The following is a 20,486-nucleotide window of genomic DNA, read 5'->3' as shown; positions in this document are numbered from 1 at the left end:
ATAGCACTGTCGACGACACCTTCCATCACTTTGCTGATAATCAAGAGCAGACTGATGGAGCTGTAATTGGCCGGGTTGGATTTTCTTTTATTCATTCGTGGGATGTGGGCATCATTAGCTAGGCCAGCATTTATAGCCCATCCCTAATTGTCCTTGAGATGGCGGTGGTGAGCTGCCTTCTTGAACCACTGCAGCCCATGTGGGGTAGGTATACCCACAGTGCTGCTTTTCGTGGCCAGGACATACCTGGGAAATTTTCCACATCATCGGGTGGATGTCAGTGTTGTAGCTGTACTGGAACAGCTTGGCTAGGGGTGCAGCTAGTTCTGGAGCATAAGTCTTTAGTACTACAGCCAGGATGTTGTCAGGACCCATAGCCTTTGCTGTTTCCAGTGAATAGGATTAGCTGAAGACTGGCATTGGTGATGCTGGGGACATCAGGAGGAGGACGAGATGGAATATTCCACTCGGCACTTCTGGCTGATAATGGTTACAAATGTTTTAGCCTTGTCTTTTGCACTGACATGTTGGGCTCCCCCATCATTGAGAAAGGGGATATTAGTTTTATGCTGGTTATTATTCTTTCTAGCCACTTAAGTGACTTGTAATAAAATGGCTTGCTCAGCCACTTCAGAGGACAGGTAAGTTTCAACCATAAATAATAACTAAAAACAAGAAATGTTGGAAATACTCAGCAGGTCTGGCAGCATCTGTGGAGAGAGAAGCAGAGTTAATGTTTCAGGTCAATGACCTTTCATCAGAACTGCAGTATTTTGCTTTTATTTAAGTGTCAACCATGTTGGTGTGAACCTGGAGTCACATATAGGCCTAGACTGGGTAAGGATAGCAGATTGTTTCATGGTCACTATTATTGACACCAGCGTTTTATTCTGGATAACTAGTTCCAGACCTCTGGATCACTAGTCCAGGCCCTTGGATCACTAGTCCAGGCCTCTGGATCAGTAGTCCAGGCCCTTGGATCACTAGTCCAGGCCTCTGGATCACTAGTCCAGGCCCTTGGATCACTAGTCCAGGCCCTTGGATCACTAGTCCAGGCCTCTGGATCAGGGATAGGTACCAACATGTTGCACCACAGACATCTGACAAAATTATTGACTCAACCATGGACATGGAGCAATTAACCTCAATATAAAAGCCGGAACTTTATGCTGGGCAGGAGGTCTGGGGACACAGGCTGAGATTTTTTGTTCCTCAGGCCTTTAATTGATCTTGGGCGGTCTGCCACCTCCTTGAGGCAGGAAGTCCGCCTAATGAAGCTGCCAACCAATCAGTGGGCTGGCAATTCTTAGTCCCAGCAGTGCCACCAGGGGCGGTGGACACTGCTGGGACTACACCGAGCCATCGGAGGCAACAGAAAGGACAGCACTGGAACTCGCGTAAGCATTTAGGGCCTCGTCGGGGACAACTGGCCGGGCCCCGGCAAGGCAAGGGGGCTCGGTTAGTTGGGTGGGGGGAGTGTTGTGTGTTGGGGGCAGTTGGGGCTTCAGGGGCAGCCCTCCATGGAGCACAGGTGCCCAATCAGGAGGGCCCCCCCCCCAACGCCTGCGAGAAGGCCACCTGATTTTCTTGGCGCCTTTGCTGTCCAGCCGCCAAGGGTAAAATACCCATGGCGGGAGGAGGCCCTTAAGTGGCAGTTAATTGGCCACTTAAGGGTCTTGATTGGCCAGGGCAGGCGGGTGATTTCTCGCCACCGCCCCGCATAAAACTGTAGCAGATACGGGAGGGGGTCGGGAACGGCATCCCCGCCTCCCACTCAATTATATGCCCCCCCCATCACCACCAGCCTGCTCGTTGTGGGGGGGGGGGGGGCGTGTAAAATCCTGGCCGATAAAGTATATAGCCAATATAATGCCATCAAAACACGGTCCGATTTAAAACACATTTCTCTCTATAAATAAAGTATCTAAGAATACAAACATCAATGGAGAGCAGCACAACTATATTAGCTAGCTAGCAAGCAAAATAGTATGCAATGCCAATGCGAATTACTTCTGTTGACAGAATAGAGCTAGCTACATCATGTCACGGGATCGTAGATGGACCTTTTCGGATGACCTCTGTGGATTCACACTGTGTCAGGAGTGTAAATTCATCCAAAAAACCATAAAACTCAAGGAGAGGATTGTTATTGTGGTTATTGAGGTGAGGCAGTAGGAAAAATCAGCAATAGGAAGACGCACCATTTCTCACACTGCTGTTGTCACAAGGCAATTTAACCATGATGGTCAATGTTTGTGCAACTTCTCCACCTGCTTGTAATATGTATCTGAAGACAGGGCAGCCAACAAAATCAGGAGAATTTTATAGGATGGAGCAGGTAGGCTGTTTCCCCCTTTATACAAGTTCTGGAACAATGTGATTCCAAATGAAGACTCATGTAAAACAGAAATGTAGAGTGGGACAGGAAGGGTTGGAGATTAACGGTAGGTAGCCAAGACTAGTTTATTCATCCTGATAGGCTGTTAAACTAGGTCCTGGGATTCTAAAATATAGAAACAACAGTTTTTAAAACTGCAACTGCAGCATGGATTTTATTAGGGGATCATAGAAAGTTCATCATAGATTCAGGTTTATTAAAGCTATCCATTACATTGTATTTACTAATTATTGTATATGGGTCAGCAGCATCCTGTTTTCACTAATATCACTCGGCCCCAAAATGCCGTACTCTTGTATTCATGAGGAACTTACAGTGCTGACTTCTGGAGATTCCTTGGATTTTCTTGCCTGTATGTTCTGGAACAATGTGATTCCAAATGGATAGCAGCGGAATTGTGACATTTATATAGAAATTAAAGTACAGTAACTTTCAACATGTCACTGAGCTTATGTCTCAAATGAAAGTAATGCGTGCCAAAGCATAAAAATTGAGACATTCCCTAAATGATTTTTGCCATTTCAAAATGAGTTTACATAACATAAGTCTTTAACCTTGTGTTTTAAAATAACCTAGCTGCTAAGTTATTTTAAAACACAAGGTTAAAGGCTTGGAGCAGGGGTGTCCAACATTTTGGGTGAGGTGCCACATTACAATTTTTGTCTTACATAGGTGAGACAATTTCAGAAAGATAAAGGCATTGAAAATTGATCTTATTATTAATCTTAAAGCAACAAATGTGCATTTTTGTGAAGAAGCTTTAAACGAGAAGATTAATTTATTGACTTACTTTCTTATCACTATGTTGGACACTGATTTAATGAGATACCTGGCATTTTTTTGCTTGCACAAGTAGCCAATGTCTGCCCGCACATTTGTGTAGCAATGCAGAATATTCTGGATAGATGTCCATCTGTCAGGAGTGATCTTGATTGCTCTCTCTCCCACCTCTCCCTCCTCTCTCTCTCACTGTGTCTGTCTATCTATCTCTGTGTGTGTATCCCTCCCCCACCCTCTGTGTTGTCCCCCCTCTGTATTGTTTGCCCCATGTGTTCTCCCTTCCCTCTCTGTGTTGCTGCCCGCCCCCATCCTGTGTTATATCCCCCTCTCTGTGTCGTCCCGGCTCTCTTTATCCTTTCTCTCTGTCCCCCCCGCCTCTCTCTCTCCGTGTCCCCACCTTTCTCTCTGTCCCTCCACCTCTCTCTCTCTCTGCCCCCTGCTCCCCCTCTCTCTGTCCCCCCCAATTTCTCTCTTTCTCTCGGTCCCCCTTCTCTCACCTTCCCAGTCTCTCTTTCTCTCTCCACCCCCCCCACACTCTCTCCCCGCAATCTCTCCCCCCAACTCTCTCTCTCTCTCCGTTCTATCTCCCCTCACTCTCTCTCTCCCACACTCACTCTGCCCTCACTTCTCTCACTCTCCCCCCCACACTCTCCCCACACTCTCTTTCATCCACCCCCCACTCTCTCTCTCTCCCCTTCTTGCTTTCTATCTGACCATTGCTGTGAACGGGAACAGCGCTTCTGAACTATGGCGCAGGGTGGCACAGTGGCGCAGTGGTTAGCACCGCAGCCTCACAGCTCCAGCGACCCGGGTTCAATTCTGGGTACTGCCTGTGTGGAGTTTGCAAGTTCTCCCTGTGTCTGCGTGGGTTTCCTCCGGGTGCTCCGGTTTCCTCCCACATGCCAAAGACTTGCAGGTTGATAGGTAAATTGGCCATTATAAATTGCCCCTAGTATAGGTAGGTGGTAGGGAAATATAGGGACAGGTGGGGATGTGGTAGGAATATGGAATTAGTGTAGGATTAGTATAAATGGGTGGTTGATGGTCAGCACAGACTCGGTGGGCCGAAGGGCCTGTTTCAGTGCTGTATCTCGAAACTAAACGAAACTAAACTCTGGACAGCTTTGTGGTTTTCTGGCGGACTTTAAAAAAAAATCGGAATGTGCCGGAAAACCTCGAAGAGGTCCGAAGTTCAGAAAACATTGTCTCTGCTTCAGCACCTGTCAGCTGTGGAATTGACACTTGCGTTTTTTTAAAAAACTGCTCCATAGAAGCCAATAGGAAATTTCTCAACCCTGAAATTACCAGTCACAGACCCCAAAATTGTTTACCATGGACACACATGTAAAATTAAAGCGCATGGGATTGGGGATAGTGTATTGAGATGGATAGAAAATTGGTTGGCAAACAGGAAACAAAGAGAAAGAATAAACGTGTCTTTTTCCGAATGGCAGGCAGTGACTAGTCGGGTACCGCAGGGATCGGTGCTAGGACCCCAGCTATTCACAATATACATTAATGATTTAGATGAGGGAACTAAATGTCATATCTCCAAATTTGCAGATGACACAAAACCGGGTGGGAGGGTAAGTTGTGAGGAGGATGCAGAGAGGCTTCAGGGTGATTTGGACAAGTTGAGTGAGTGGGCAAATGCATGGTAGATGCAGTATAATGTGGATAAATGTGAGGTTATCCACTTTGGTAGCAAAAACAGGAAGGCAGATTATTATCTGAACGGCTATAAACTGAGAGAGGGGAATATGCAGCAAGACCTGGGTGTTCTCGTACACCAGTCACTGAAGGTAAGCATGCAGGTGCAACAGGTGATAAAAATAGCAAATGGTATGTTGGCCTTCATAGCGAGAGGATTCGAGTACAGTAGCAGGGATGTCTTGCTGCAATTATACAGGGCTTTGGTGAGGCCACACCTGGAATATTGTGTGCAGTTTTGGTCTCCTTATCTGAGGAAGGATGTTCTTACTATAGAGGGAGTGCAGCAAAGGTTTACCAGACTGATTCCTGGGATGGTGGGTCTGACGTATGAGGAGAGATTGAGTCGGTTACGATTATATTCGCTGGAGTTCAGAAGAGTGAGGGACAATCTCATAGAAACCTATAAAATTCTAACAGGACTCTCATACCTTCCAGGAGCAGAGCGGAGCGGAGAGGAGCGGACCTGTGGGGAGAGCGCCGAGAGCAGAGCCTATAAATCGACCCCGAGGATCGAGGCCCAGTCTCTTACCTTCTGGGAGCGGAGAGGAGCTCTTCCAGCACGCCGGAGTTTTGAAAGAAAAAGCCAATAGTGACGTCAGAGGCGAGCTGCAAGGTGATTGCTTGGTGAGTAGCAGCTGTTAGAATATCTTAAAAAAATAAGGGGAAAGTTTTTTTTTGTTGAAAAAAAAACCTCTGGTGATAAGGTGAGTACTACTAAAGTGTTTTATTTTTAAGGACTTTAGATTGGAGTGTGTAGAACAAGGTCCCTAGTGTAATTAGTATTTTTTAATTAAGGGAGTAACTAATTAACCTAAGAGTAAGTGATGGCAGGGAGCTCAGCCCCGTGATACGCTCCTCCTGCACTTTGTGGGAAATCATGGATGCTTCCGGTGTCCCTGACAACCATGTGTGCAGGAAGTGTATCCAACTGCAGCTTCTGACTACCCGCATTACGGAGCTGGAGCTGTGGGTGGATTCACTGTGGAGCATCTGCGATGCTGAGGACGTCGTGGATAGCACGTTTAGTGAGGTGGTCACACCGCAGGTAATGGCTGCACAGGCAGAAAAGGGATGGGTGACCACCAGACGGAGTAGTAGGCACAGGCAGGTAGTGCAGGAGTCCCCTGTGGCCATCCCCCTCTCAAACAGATATACCGCTTTGGCTACTGTTGGGGGGGGAGGACCTCCCAGGGGAAAGCAGCAACAGCCAACCACGTAGGGCTCTGCTGCACAGCAGGGGAGGAAAAGGGGTGGAAGAGCTATAGTGATAGGGGATTCTATCGTAAGGGGTGCAGATAGGCATTTCTGTGGCCACAAACATGACTCCAGGATGGTATGTTGCCTCCCTGGTGCTAGGATCAAGGATGTCTCGGAGCGGCTGCAGGACATTCTGAAAGGGGAGGGTGAGCAGCCGGAAGTCGTGGTCCATATTGATACTAACGACATAGGCACGGAGAAAGATGAGGTCCTGCAAAGTGAATATAGGGAGTTAGGCAGAAGGTTAAAAAGCAGGACCTCTAGGGTTGTAATCTCAGGATTACTCCCTGTGCCACGTGCTAGTGAGGGTAGGAATAGGAGGATTAGGCAAATGAATGCGTGGCTGAAGAGCTGGTGTAGGTGGGAGGGCTTCAGATACTGGTTCATTGGGATCTCCTCTGGTGCAGAGGTGACCTGTACAAGAAGGACAGGTTGCATCTAAACTGGAAGGGGATCAATATACTTGTGGGGAGGTTTGCTAGTATTACTCGGGAGGCTTTAAACTAGTCTTGCAGTGGGGTGGGACCCAAAGTAGTAGTCTTTCCGATGAGATAGTTGCGGCAAATGTAGAGGTTAAAGCAAGCAAGTCCAGTAGTCAGGCTGGGCAGGGGAAGGACAGTGAGCGTGGAAGGTCTGATAGGCTAAACTGCATTTACTTTAATGCAAGAAACCTTACAGGTAAGGCAGATGAACTCAGAGCATGGATCGGTACATGGGATTGTGATATTATAGCTATTACGGAAACGTGGTTGAGGGATGGGCAGGACTGGCAGCTCAATGTTCCGGGGTACCGATGCTTCCGGCGTGACAGAGGTGGAGGTAAGAGAGGAGGGGGAGTTGCATTATTGATTAGGGAGGACATCACAGCAGTACTTAGAGAGGATATCCTGGGGGGAACGTCCAGCGAGGCCATATGGGTAGAACCACCCATCCTCCTCCTCCAACCAAAAAAAAAGGACTCTTGTGTGGAGGGTTTGGTAAGGTATGGTTTTCCTTTATTTTATTTTTTTAAATCTCTGTTGTCAATTTAGTGCGGAGGGGATGGAAGCTAGGGCAGTTGCATGCCCCTCTTGCAGGATGTGGGAGGTAAGGGTCACCACTTGTGTCCCTGCTGACTTCACTTGTGAGAAGTGCACCCAACTCCAGCTCCTCGCAGACCGCGTTAGGGAACTGGAGCTGGAGCTGGATGAACTTCGGATCATTCAGGCGGCTGAGGGGGTGATAGCGAGCAGTTATAGGGAAGTAGTGATGCCTAAGTTACAGGATAAAGGTAGCTGGGTGACCGTCAGGGGAGGGAAAGGGAACAGGCGCACAGTGCAGGGATCCCCTGTGACCGTTCCCCTCAATAATAAGTATACCGTTTTGGATACGGTTGGGGGGAACGACCTACCAGGGGAAAGCCACAGCGGCCAGGACTCTGGCACTGAGCCTGGCTCTGTGGCTCAGAAGGGAAGGAGGGAGAATAGGAGAGTGATAGTGATAGGAGATTCAATGGTTAGAGGAACAGACAGGAGATTCTGTGGTCGCGAACGAGACTCCCGGATGGTATGTTGCCTCCCGGGTGCCAGGGTCAGGGATGTCTCGGATCGAGTCCACAGGATTCTTAAGGGGGAGGGGGAGCAGCCAGAGGTCGTGGTACATATCGGTACCAATGACATAGCTAGGAAAAGGGATGAGGACCTGAAAAGTGAATACAGGGAGTTAGGTTGGAAGCTAAAAGGTAGGACGAGCAGAGTAGTAATCTCAGGATTGATACCGGTGCCATGTGCGAGTGAGGCTAGAAACAGGGAGCGAGTGCAGCTGAACACGTGGCTACAGAGCTGGTGTAGGAGGGAGGGCTTCAGATATGTGGATCATTGGGATACCTTCTGGGGAAGGTGGGACCTGTACAAGAGGGACGGGTTGCATCTGAACTGGAGGGGCACCAATATCCTGGGCGGGAGGTTTGCTAGAGCTCTTCGGGAGGGTTTAAACTAGTTTGGCAGGGGGATGGGAACCGGAGCTACGGATCAGTGGATGGGGTAGCTGTTGAACAGGCAGATACAGAGTGCAGAGAGTCTGTGAGGAAGGTTAGACAATTGACAGGGCAAAGTTGCAGCCAGTATGATGGGTTGAAGTGTGTCTATTTTAACGCAAGAAGTGTCAGGAATAAGGGTGATGAACTTAGAGCATGGATCAGTACTTGGAGCTACGATGTTGTGGCCATTACGGAGACGTGGATATCACAGGGGCAGGAATGGATGTTGGATGTTCCGGGGTTTAGATGTTTCAAAAGGAATAGGGAGGGAGGTAAAAGAGGTGGGGGAGTGGCATTGCTAATCAGGGATAGTATCACAGCTGCAGAAAGGGAGGTCGTCGAGGAGGGTTTGTCTACTGAGTCATTATGGGTGGAAGTCAGAAACAGGAAAGGAGCAGTCACTTTATTGGGAGTTTTCTATAGAACCCCAATAGCAACAGAGACACGGAGGAACAGATTGGGAGGCAGATTTTGGAAAGGTGCAGAAGTAACAGGGTTGTTGTCATGGGTGACTTCAACTTCCCTAATATTGACTGGAACCTCCTTAGTGCAAATAGTTTGGGTGGAGCAGTTTTTGTCAGGTGTGTCCAGGAAGGTTTCCTGACTCAATATGTAGATAGGCCGACTAGAGGGGAGGCTATGTTGGACTTGGTGCTTGGCAACAAACCAGGCCAGGTGGCAGATCTCTCGGTGGGAGAGCATTTCGGTGATAGTGATCACAACTCCCTGACCTTTACTATAGTCATGGAGAGGGACAGGAGCAGACGGGAAGGGAAAATATTTAATTGGGGGAGGGGGAATTACAATGCTATTAGGCAGGAACTGGGGAGCATTAATTGGGAACAGATGTTCTCAGGGAAACGCACGACAGAAATGTGGAGGTTGTTTAGGGAGCACTTGCTGCGAATGCTGGATAGGTTTGTCTCGACGAGGCAAGGAAGGGATGGTAGTGTGAAGGAACCTTGGATGACAAGAGATGTGGAACAGCTAGTCAAGAGGAAGGAGGAAGCTTACTTAAGGTTGAGGAAGCAAGGATCAGACAGGGCTCTAGAGGGTTACAAGGTAGCCAGGAAGGAACTGAAGAATGGACTTAGGAGAGCTAGAAGGGGACATGAAAAAGTCTTGGCGGGTAGGATTAAGGAAAATTCCAAGGCATTCTGCACTTATGTGAGGAACAAGAGTGAGGGTAGGGCCGATCAGGGATAGTGGAGGGAACCTGTGCCTGGAGTCGCAGGAGGTAGGGGAGGTCCTAAATGAATACTTTGCTTCAGTATTCACTAGTGAGAGGGACCTGGTCGTTTGTGAGGGCAGCGTGGAACAGGCTGATATGCTCGAACAGGTTGAGGTTAAGAGGGAGGATGTGCTGGAAATTTTGAATGATATGAGGACAGATAAGTCCCTGGGGCCAGACGGGATATACCCAAAGATATTACGGGAAGCGAGGGAAGAGATTGCCACGCCTTTGGCGATGATCTTTGCATCCTCACTGTCCACTGGAGTAGTACCGGATGATTGGAGGGTGGCAAATGTTATTCCCTTGTTCAAGAAAGGGAATAGGGATAACCCTGGGAATTATAGACCAATCAGTCTTGTCGGTAGTGGGCAAATTATTGGAGAGGATTCTGGGAGACAGGATTTATGATTATTTGGAAAAGCATAGTTTGATTAGAGACAGTCAGCATGGCTTTGTGAGGGGCAGGTCATGCCTCACAAGCCTTATTGAATTCTTTGAAGATGTGACAAAACACATTGATGAAGGAAGAGCAGTGGATGTGGTGTATATGGATTTTAGCAAGGCGTTTGATAAGGTTCCCCATGGTAGGCTCATTCAGAAAGTAAGGAGGCATGGGATACAGGGAACTTTGGCTGTCTGGATACAAAATTGGCTGGCCCATAGAAGACAGAGGGTGGTAGTAGATGGAAAGTATTCAGCATGGAGCTCGGTGACCAGTGGTGTTCCGCAGGGATCTGATCTGGGACCTCTGCTCTTTGTGATTTTTATAAATGACTTGGATGAGGAAGTGGAAGGCTGGGTTAGCAAGTTTGCCGATGACACGAAGATTGCTGGAGTTGTGGATCGTGTGGAAGGCTGTTGTAGGTTGCAATGGGACATTGACAGGATGCAGAGCTGGGCTGAGAAGTGGCAGATGGAGTTCAACCTGGAAAAGTGTGAAGTGATTCATTTTGGAAGGTCGAATTTGAATGCAAAATACAGGCTTAAAGACAGGATTCTTGGTAGTGTGGAGGAACAGAGGGATCTTGGGGTCCATGTCCATAGATCGCTCAAAGTTGCCACCCAAGTTGATAGGGTTGTTAAGAAGGCGTATGGTGTGTTGGCTTTCATTAACAGGAGGATTGAGTTTAAGAGCCGCGAGGTTATGCTGCAGCTCTATAAGGCCCTGGTTCGACCACACTTGGAATATTGTGTTCAGTTCTGGTCGCCTCATTATCGGAAGGATGTAGAAGCTTTAGAGAGGGTGCAGAGGAGATTTACCAGGATGCTGCCTGGACTGGAGGGCATGTCTTACGAAGAAAGACTGAGGGAGCTAGGGCTTTTCTCATTGAAGCGAAGAAGGATGAGAGGTGACTTGATAGAGGGGAAAAAGATGATTAGAGACATAGATAGAGTGGATAGCCAGAGACTTTTTCCTAGGGTGGAAAGGGCTATCACCAGGGGGCATAATTTTAAGGTGATTGGAGGAAGGTTTCAGGGAGATGTCAGAGGTAGGTTCTTTACACAGAGAGTGGTGGGTGCATGGAATGCACTGCCAGCGGTGGTAGTAGAAGCAGATACATTAGGGACATTTAAGCGACTCTTGGATAGGTGCATGGATGATAGTAGAATGAAGGTAGGTAGGTAGTTTGATCTTAGAGTAGGTTAAAGGTTCGGCACAACATCTTGGGCCGAAGGGCCTGTACTGTGCTGTACTGTTCTATGTTCTATGTTCTGTTCTATGTTCTAACATCTCTCCTGAACAGTCTGGTCCTAATTTTTAGACTATGCCCCCTAGTTTTAGAATCTCCCAACCAGTGGAAATAGTTTATCTTTATCTAGCCTGTCTTTTCCTGTTAATATCTTGAAAACTTCAATCAGATCACCCCTTAACCTTCTAAATTCTAGCGAAAACAGGCCTAATTTGTGTAATCTCTCCTCGTAACTTTACCCCTGTAGTCCAGGTATCATTCTTGTAAACCTACGTTGCACTCCCTCCAAGGCCAATGTATCCTTCCTAAGGTGTGGTGCCCAGAACTGCTCACAATACTCCAAGTGGGATCTAACCAGGGTTTTGTACAGCTGCAGCATAACCTCTGTGTCTTTATACTCCAATCCTCTAGATATAAAGGCTAGCATTCCATTCGCCTTTTTGATTATTTTTTGCCCTTGCTTGTGGCATTTTAAAGATCTATGCACCTGAACCCCCAAGTCTCTTTGGACATCCACTGTACTTAACCTCTTCCCATTTACAAAGTACCCTGCTCTCTCCTTTTTTGGTCCAAAATGGATAACCTCACACTTGCCCACACTGAAATCCATCTGCCACAGTTTTGCCCACTGACCTTGTCTGTCAATATCTCTTTGCAATTTTATGCTATCATCTAGACTGTCTACAATGCCGCCTAACTTTGTATCATCAGCAAATTTGGATATATGACTTACTATGCCATCATCCAAGTCGTTAATGAATAATGTGAATAATTGAGGCCCCAACACAGATCCCTGCGGGACACCACTAGTTACATCCTGTCAATCGGAGTACTTACCCATTATCCCCACTCTCTGTCGCCTACCACTCAACCAACTTTCCAACCATGTCAATAATTTGCCCTCAACTCCATGGGCTTATACCTTAGTTAACAGTCTCTTATGTGGGACTTTATCAAATGCCTTCTGGAAGTCCATATAAATAACATCCATAGACATTCCCCTGTCCACTACCTTAGTTACCTCTTCAAAAAATTCATTGAGATTTGTCAGGCATGACCTTCCCGTCATGAATCCATGCTGGCTGTCCCTGATTAACTGAATTTTTTCTAGGTGTTCAGTCACCCTATCCTTGATTATGGACTCCAGCAACTTGTCCACCACAGATGTCAGGCTAACTGGTCTGTAATTCCTTGGTTCCCCCTTTCACCCTTCTTAAAAGGTGGAGTGACATGTGCAACTTTCCAATCCAGAGGGACCACTCCTGAATCTAGGGAACTCTGAAAGACTATAGTTAGTTTAGAGATACAGCACTGAAACAGGCCCTTCGGCCCACCGAGTCTGTGCTGACCATCAACCACCCATTTATACTAATCCTACACTAATCCCATATCCCCACCTGTCCCTATATTCCCCTACCACCTTCCTGTACTAGGGGCAATTTATAATGGCCAATTTACCTATCAACCGGCAAGTCTTTTGGCCTGTGGGAGGAAACCGGAGCACCCGGAGGAAACCCACGCAGACACAGGGAGAACTTGCAAACTCCACACAGGCAGTACCCTGAATTGAACCCGGGTCCCTGGAGCTGTGAGGCTGCGGTGCTAACCACTGTGCCGCCCTACAAGGCGTTAGTTAGGCCTACAAGTTAGGGCATCTACAATGTGCTCCCCTACTTCCTTTAACACCCTGGGATGGAAACCGTCAGGTCCTGGGGATTTCTCACTCTTTAGTTCCATTAATTTCTTTGTTACTGATGATTTACTTACGTTAATTGTATTAAGTCCCTGCCCCTTATCGGCTATTAATTTTTTCGGGACTTCCGGCAAGTTATCCTCCTTTTCAACTATAAATACTGGGACAAAGTAATTGTTCAACATGTCTGCCATTTCCCCATTATCAATGACAATATCTCCATTTCCAGCTTTTAGTGAGCCTACATTGTTCTTGACCACCTGCTTTCCCTTTATGTAACTATAACGTTTCTTCTTATTGATTTTGATGTCCCTTGCAAGTTTCCTTTCATAATCTCTTTTAGTAGCTCTTATAAGCTGCTTTGTGACCCTTTGCTGGTCTTTGTATCGATCCCATTAGGCCAGATCTGTGCTGCGTTTTGCTTTTTTGTAAGCCCTTTCTTTTTGTTTTATGCTATCCCTAATCTCTTTCGTTGTCCATGGCTGTTTTTTCTGTGAAGTGGAGCTTTTTCCTCTCAGGGGTATATACTCGCTCTGTATTTCATTAAATGTTTCTTTAAATATTCTCCACTGTTCTTCAGTCGTTTGACCCATTAACAGATCTACCTCGTTTACCGTGGACAGTCTCTGTCTCATCCCGCCCGGTAAAGTCAGCCTTACCCAAGTCTAAAATTCTAGTAGCTGATTCATGCTTTTCACTTTCAAACACTACCTTGAATTCGATCATGTTGTGATCACTATTTGATAAATGTTCACGCACAGTTAGGCTACTAATTAAATTTGGCTCATTACTCATAACTAAATCTAATATTGCCTGTCCCCTTGTTACATCTGGGACATATTGCTGTAGGAAACTATCCTGGACACATTCCAGAAATTCACCACCTTTCTGACAGGTGCTAGTCTGCCTCTCCCAATCTATGTGCAAGTTAAAATCCCCCATTAATACTACTCTGCCTTTGTTACACACTTGCCTAATTTGTGCATTTATACAATCTAACGCTTCAGAACTGCTACCAGGGGGTCTATACACAACATCTATTACAGTTTTAGATCCTTTTCTGTTCCTCAATTCCACCCATAAGGTCTCCTCTGGATGCTTTCCCCTCATTATATCCTCCCTCACCAATGAGGTGATATTATTTCTAATCAGTAAGGCTACTCCACCCCCTCTGCCATTTTCCCTGTCCCTCCTGTAAACTTGATAACCAGGTATATTTAGTTCCCAGTCCTGAACATCCTGCAGCCACGTCTCCGCAATGGCCACCACATCATAATCTTCCATTTGAATTTGTGCCTGCAGTTCATCTAGTTTATTCCTTACACTCCGTGCATTTGTATATAGAACTCTTATTTGGGCTCTTCCTCCTAACCTGTCCCTCAGCACTGATGCTTTATTCACCCCTTTATTATTTCTCTCTTCTGGTTTAACCAGTTTGTTAACTTCTTGCAGTTTGGTAACAATCAGCCTCACCACTAACCTGCACTCCTACCTTCTCCTTTAACTCCCTGTTTTTCCATGTAACTGAACCCTCCCTCCCACTATTTAGTTTAAAGACCTATCTACAGCCCTAGTTATATGATTCGCTAGGACTCTGGTCCCAGCATGATTCAGGTGGAGCCCGTCCCATCAGAACAGTTCCCTCCTTCCCCAGTACTGGTGCCAATGTCCAACGAATTCGAACCCATTTCTCCCACACCAATCTTTCAGCCACGCATTTACCTCTTTAATCTTATTGACCCTGTGCCAATTTGCTCGTGACTCAGGTAGTAATCCGGAGATTATTACCTTTTTAATTCTGCTTTTTAATTTAACCCCTAGCTGCTCATATTCCCTCAGCAGAACCTCTATCCTCATTCTACCTATATCGTTGGTACCTACGTGGACCACTACAACTGGATCTTCCCCCTCCCACTCCAAGTTCCTCTGCAGCCCATGATCAGCCATGATCATAATGAATGGCGGAGCAGGCTTGAAGGGCTGAATGGCCTACTCCTGCTCCTATTTTCTATGTTTCTATGACACTGGTGTCCCTGTATGGACATGTCGCTGATCCCTGCTCTGGATCACTAGTCCAGGCCTCTGGACCACTAGACCAGTACCATAAGCACTACACTGCTGGCTGCTGACTAATATCTGTCCCGACACTGCTGCTTGTTCTATACCAGCCAACTATTTTCCAAATCCATTTTAATCCATTTTCGTCTTTCCCCAGTCTGACTTACCTCGGGAATGAGAATGTAAGCCAGCTTCTTCCCTTTTTTCTTTTCTGGCTCGTTGTCTCTGTAGAGACTCTCCAGATACCCAGTGGCAGGGTTGATGTAATAATCGTAGACCAGTCCATGTGAGGGGATGTGGATGTTGTAGTCACTGCCCCCAAGGGCCTGCCTTGCAAACTGGTCAAACTGGGGCCAGGAACTGGGACAAATTGTTACATTATTATTCGGGTTCAGACATTGCAGCATCTTCAGTTAATGATCAACCGCTAGAAACAAACAGGCACAGAATCATAAAAAAGCCACAAATTAAAAAACAATTCATTGTTCCAGGCTACAGCAGCTTCAGAGTCAGTTCTATACCGGCAAAGTGGGAGAGCCTCAAAGAATCACTGCCCAGTCAAACAAAACTACACAATCTCAGGTGAGGAATATGGGGGGTGGAAGGTGGGTAGGTGGGGATGAGGGATATTGGAGGGGGAAGGTGGAAAGGTGGAGCTGGAGGGACATTGGAGGGGAAGGTGGGTGGCTGCTCACTGTTCCCAGTGTGACCTATGGATTTCCACAGGGAGCCCGTACCCCACCCAAGACAAACCTCCTGAGCCTTTCAAAATTCGCCGTCTTCCGTCACCGAGTGTCCACACAGAGACTGGCCATCCTCACTCTGCCTCTCTCTCCCTAATCTCAAAAGCCACCTGTGCTCAGCTGGTCTAACTTGGAACCTGGCCAACCTCCTCCCTACAATTAACCCTTCTTCTCTCTGTGATGCACCTTGGGACTCTCTCTACTACAGCAAAACTTTGCATTTATATAGTACCTATAAGTAGAAAAACATTTCACAGGAGCGTAAATCAGAAAAATTTGACACTGAGCCATATAAGGAGATCTTAGGACCAAAAGTTGGGTCAAAGAGTTAGGTTTTCTATAGATAATTAAAAAAGAAAAGTTAACAAAGTGAGTGTTGGTCTTATAGAAAGTGAGTCTGGGGAATTAATAATGGATAGTAAGGAGATGCCAGATGAATTTTGCATCAGTCTTCACTATTGAGGATACAAGTAACATCCCAGTATTGGCTGTAAGTCAGTAAATGGAAGGGAGGGAGGAACTCAAAAAACTACAATCACCAAGAAAGTGGTACTGAACAAATTGTTGGAGCTGTGGGCTGACAAAACCCCTGGTCCTGATGGACTTATAGGGATACAGCACTGAAACAGGCCCTTTGGCCCATTCAGTCTGTGCTGACCAACAACCACCCATTTATACTAATCCTACATTAATCCCATATTCCCTAACACAGTGGCGCAGTGGTTAGCACCGCAGCCTCACAGCTCCAGCGACCTGGGTTCAATTCTGGGTACTGCCTGTGTGGAGTTTGCAAGTTCTCCCTGTGTCTGCGTGGGTTTCCTCCGGGTGCTCCGGTTTCCTCCCACATGCCAAAGACTTGCAGGTTGATAGGTAAATTGGCCATTATAAATTGCCCCTAGTATAGGTAGGTGGTAGGGAAATATAGGGACAAGTGGGGATGTGGTAGGAATATGGAATTAGTGTAGGATTAGTATAAATGGGTGGTTGATGGTCGGCACAGACCCGGTGGGCCGAAGGGCCTGTTTCAGTGCTGTATCTCCAAACTGAACTCTAAACATCCCCACCATTCTCCTACCACCTACCTACACTAGGGGCAATTTTACAATGGCCAATTTACCTATCAACTTGCAAGTCTTCAGCTGTGGGAGGAAACCAGAGCACCTGGTAGAAACCCACGCAGTCACAGGGAGAACTTGCAAACTCCACACAGGCAGTACCCAGAACTGAAGCTGGGTTGCTGGAGCTGTGAGGCTGCAGTGCTAACCACTGCGCCCCTGTGCCGCCCATAGGGCTTCATCCTAGGGTGTTAAAAGAACAAAGAACAAAGAACAGTACAGCACAGGAACAAGCCATTCGGCCCTCCAAGCCTGTGCCGATCTTGATACCTGCCTAAACTAAAACTTTCTGCACTTCCGGGGATCGTATCCCTCTATTCCCATCCTATTCATGTATTTGTCAAGATGCCTCTTAAACGTCACTATCATACCTGCTTCCACCACCTCCCCTGGCAACAAGTTCCAGGCACTCACCACCCTCTGTGTAAAGAACTTGCCTCGCACATCCCCTCTAAACTTTGCCCCTCTCACCTTAAACCTATGTCCCCTAGTAACTGACTCTTCCACCCTGGGAAAAAGCTTCTGACTATCCACTCTGTCCATGCCGCTCATAACTTGGTAAACCTCTATCATGTCACCCCTCCACCTCCGCCGTTCCAGTGAAAACAATCCGAGTTTATCCAACCTCTCCTCATAGCTAGAAGTGGCTAGTGAAATAGTTGATGCGTTAGTTTTAATTTTCCAAAATTCCCTCGATACGGGGAAGGTTCCATTAGATTGGAAAATAGTGAATGTAACTCCTTTATTCAAAAAGGGAGGGAGACAGAAAGCAGGAAACTACAGGCCAGTTAGCTTAACATCTGTCTGAGGGAAAATGTTAGAAGCTATTATTAAAGACGTTATAGCAGGGCATTTAGAAAAATTCAAAGTAATCAGGCAGAGTCAACATGGATTTGTGAAAGGGAAATCATGTTTAACCAATTTATTGGAGTTCTTTGAAGGAGTTACATGTGCTGTGGATAAAGGGGAATCGGTAGATATATTGTACTTAGATTTCCAGAAGGCATTTGATAAGGTGCCACATCAAAGGTTATTGCAGAAAATAAAAGCTCATTGTGTAGGGGGTAACATATTGGCATGGATAGAAGATTAGCTAGCTAATAGGAAACAGAGAGTAGGCATAAATGGGCCATTTTCTGGTTGGCAATGAGTGGTGTGCCACAGGGATCTGTGTTAGGGCCTCAACTTTTTACAATCTATATAAATGACTTAGATGAAGGGACCGAAGGCATGGTTACTAAATTTGTTGATGACAGGTAGGAAAGTAACTTGTGAAGAAGACATAAGGGGGCTACAAAGGGATATAAATAGGTTAAGTGAGTGGATAAAGACCTGGCAAATGGAGTATAATGTAGGAAAGTGTGAAATTGTCCACTTTGGCAGCAAGAATAAAAAAGAAGCATATTATCTAAATGGTGAGAGATTGCAGAGCTCTGAGATGCAGAGGGATCTGGGTGTCCTAGTGCATGAATTGCAAAAGGTTAGTATGCAGGTACAGCACGTAATTAGGCAAGCTAATAGAATGTTATCGTTTATTGTGAGGGGAATTGAATATAAAAGTAGGGAGGTTATGCTTCAGCTATACAGGGCATTGGTGAGACCACATCTGGAGTACTATGTACAGTACTGGTCTCCTTATTTAAGGAAGGATGTAAATGCATTGGAGGCAGTACAGAGAAGGTTTATTAGACTGAAACCTGGAATGTGCGGGCTATCTTTGAGGGAAGGTTGGACAGGCTAGGCTTGTATCCGCTGGAATTTAGAAGAGTAAGAGACAACTTGATTGAAACACATAAGATCCTGAGGGGTCTTGACAGGGTGAATGTGGAAAGGATGTTTCCCTTTGTGGGAGAACCTCGAATTAAGGGTCACTGTTTAAAAATAAGGGGTCTCCCATTTAAGACAGAGATGAGGAGAACTTTTTCTCTCAGAGGGTCATGAGTCTTTGGAACGCTCTTCCTCAGAAGGCGGTGGAAGCAGACTTTTTGAATGTTTTTAAGACAGAGGTAGATAGGGCGGCACAGTGGCGCAGTGGTTAGCACCGTAGCCTCACAGCTCCAGCGACCCGGGTTCAATTCCGGGTACTGCCTGTGTGGAGTTTGCAAGTTCTCCCTGTGTCTGCGTGGGTTTCCTCCGGGTGCTCCGGTTTCCTCCCACATGCCAAAAGACTTGCAGGTTGATAGGTAAATTGGCCATTAGAAATTGCCCCTAGTATAGGTAGGTGGTAGGGAAATATATAGGGATAGGTGGGGATGTGATATGAATATGGGATTAGTGTAGGATTAGTGTAAACGGGTGGTTGATGGTCGGCACAGACTCGGTGGGCCAAAGGGCCTGTTTCAGTGCTGTATCTCTAAACTAAACTAAACTAAACTTGATTAGCAAGGGGGTGAAAGGTTATCGGGGGTAGGTGGAAATGTGGAGTAATCAGTTCAGCCATGACCTTATTGAATGGCGGAGCAGGCTCAAAGGGCCAAGTGGCCTACTCCTGCTCCTAATTCATATGTTCATATGTTCTGTTGAATTTCCTGAGTGTGTTCAGGATAGTTTACTGCAACAAATGGACAGGCCATATTAGATACAGCAATGAGTAATGAGCCAGATTTAGTCAACAGTTTAACAGCATGTGAGCATGTATCTAATGGCCACCAGAATATGATCGAGTCCAATGTAGTGTTTGAAAGGGATAAATGTGAAACAGCTGCCAAGATTCTAATGCAAAAGCAAAATACTGCAGATGCTGGAAAACGGAAATAAAAACAGAAAGTGTTGGTTATACTCAGCAGGTCAGGCAGCATCTATGGAGGGTGAAACAGAGTTAACGTTTCAGTTAGAATGACTAAAATATTAGATTTAAGTAAGGTTAGCTTCAATGAGATGAGACAGAGACTGTCCACAATAAACTGAGCAAATCTGTAAAACAGATGATGATCTGGGGAGGTGTTCAAAAGAGAATTCAATGTGATACAGAACCAGTTTATATTTTAGGATCATAGGAAAAAGGAGCATGAGTAGGCCATTTGGCCCGTTGAGCCTGCTCTGCCATTCAAACAGATCATAGCTGATCATCTACCTCTACGCTATATCCTATGATGCAAGAGCTCTATTTGCCAAAAAAGTCAGCCACGGACAACTATAGAGGTAAGAGACAACATAAAACTAAAAGAAAAAGCATACAAAAATGCAAAAATGGCACTGGTCTCAGCAAATGGAAAAGTTACAGAGAACACCAAAGGCTGATTAAAAAAAAAAGAAAGAACAACAAAAAGGGTGAATTCAAAAGCTGAGGTGAGAGTGACTGCCCTTGACATCAAGGCTGCATTTGACTGAGTGTGGCATCAAGGAGCCCTTGCAAAACTGGAGTCCATGGGAATCAGGGGGGAAAGGGTGTAAGGACAGTCCTAGCAACTACAGGCCAGTTAGTTTAACATTAATGGTGGGTAAGGTTTTAGAAACAAAAACTCAACAGGAACTTGGAGAGCTTTGAGTTAATTGAGGATAGCCGGCATGGATTTGTAAAAGGCAGATCATGCTTGACTCATCTAATTGAATTTCTTGATGAAGTAACAGAGAAGGTTGATGAAGGGATTGCGGTGGATGTTGTTGATGTAGATTTTGAGGAAGAGTTTGATAAAGTAAAAGGCTGGTAAACAAAATTGAGACTCTTGGAATAGGAGTGTCAATGTCCAATTGGATAAAAAAAAAACTGGCTCAAGAACTGAAAACAGTGAGTTGTAGTAAATGGTTATTTTTCAGACTGGAGGATGGTAGACAGTGGTGTTCCCCA

The 20,486-nt window shown here is 46.1% G+C and overlaps 1 protein-coding gene across 1 annotated transcript in view; it reads right to left on the bottom strand.

The window, feature by feature from the left end:
* LOC137371058 (dynein heavy chain domain-containing protein 1) overlaps positions 1-20,486 on the bottom strand; it is a 373,825-nt gene that overhangs the window by 119,476 nt on the left and 233,863 nt on the right. Inside the window, exons 22-26 of the mRNA XM_068032957.1 lie at positions 15,009-15,201; positions 6,478-6,562; positions 5,421-5,538; positions 2,212-2,287; positions 911-1,059 (exon numbers count right to left, since the gene is read on the bottom strand). Coding sequence (XP_067889058.1) covers positions 911-1,059; positions 2,212-2,287; positions 5,421-5,538; positions 6,478-6,562; positions 15,009-15,201 — 621 coding nt within the window. The remainder of the gene's footprint in view (positions 1-910; positions 1,060-2,211; positions 2,288-5,420; positions 5,539-6,477; positions 6,563-15,008; positions 15,202-20,486) is intronic.

The sequence above is a fragment of the Heterodontus francisci genome, chromosome 6 (genome assembly GCF_036365525.1).
Source record: "Heterodontus francisci isolate sHetFra1 chromosome 6, sHetFra1.hap1, whole genome shotgun sequence".
In the NCBI taxonomy this organism is placed as follows: domain Eukaryota; kingdom Metazoa; phylum Chordata; class Chondrichthyes; order Heterodontiformes; family Heterodontidae; genus Heterodontus; species Heterodontus francisci.
The sequence above is the reverse complement of the archived record's forward strand: the minus strand, read 5'-3'. Positions and strand labels throughout refer to the sequence as shown.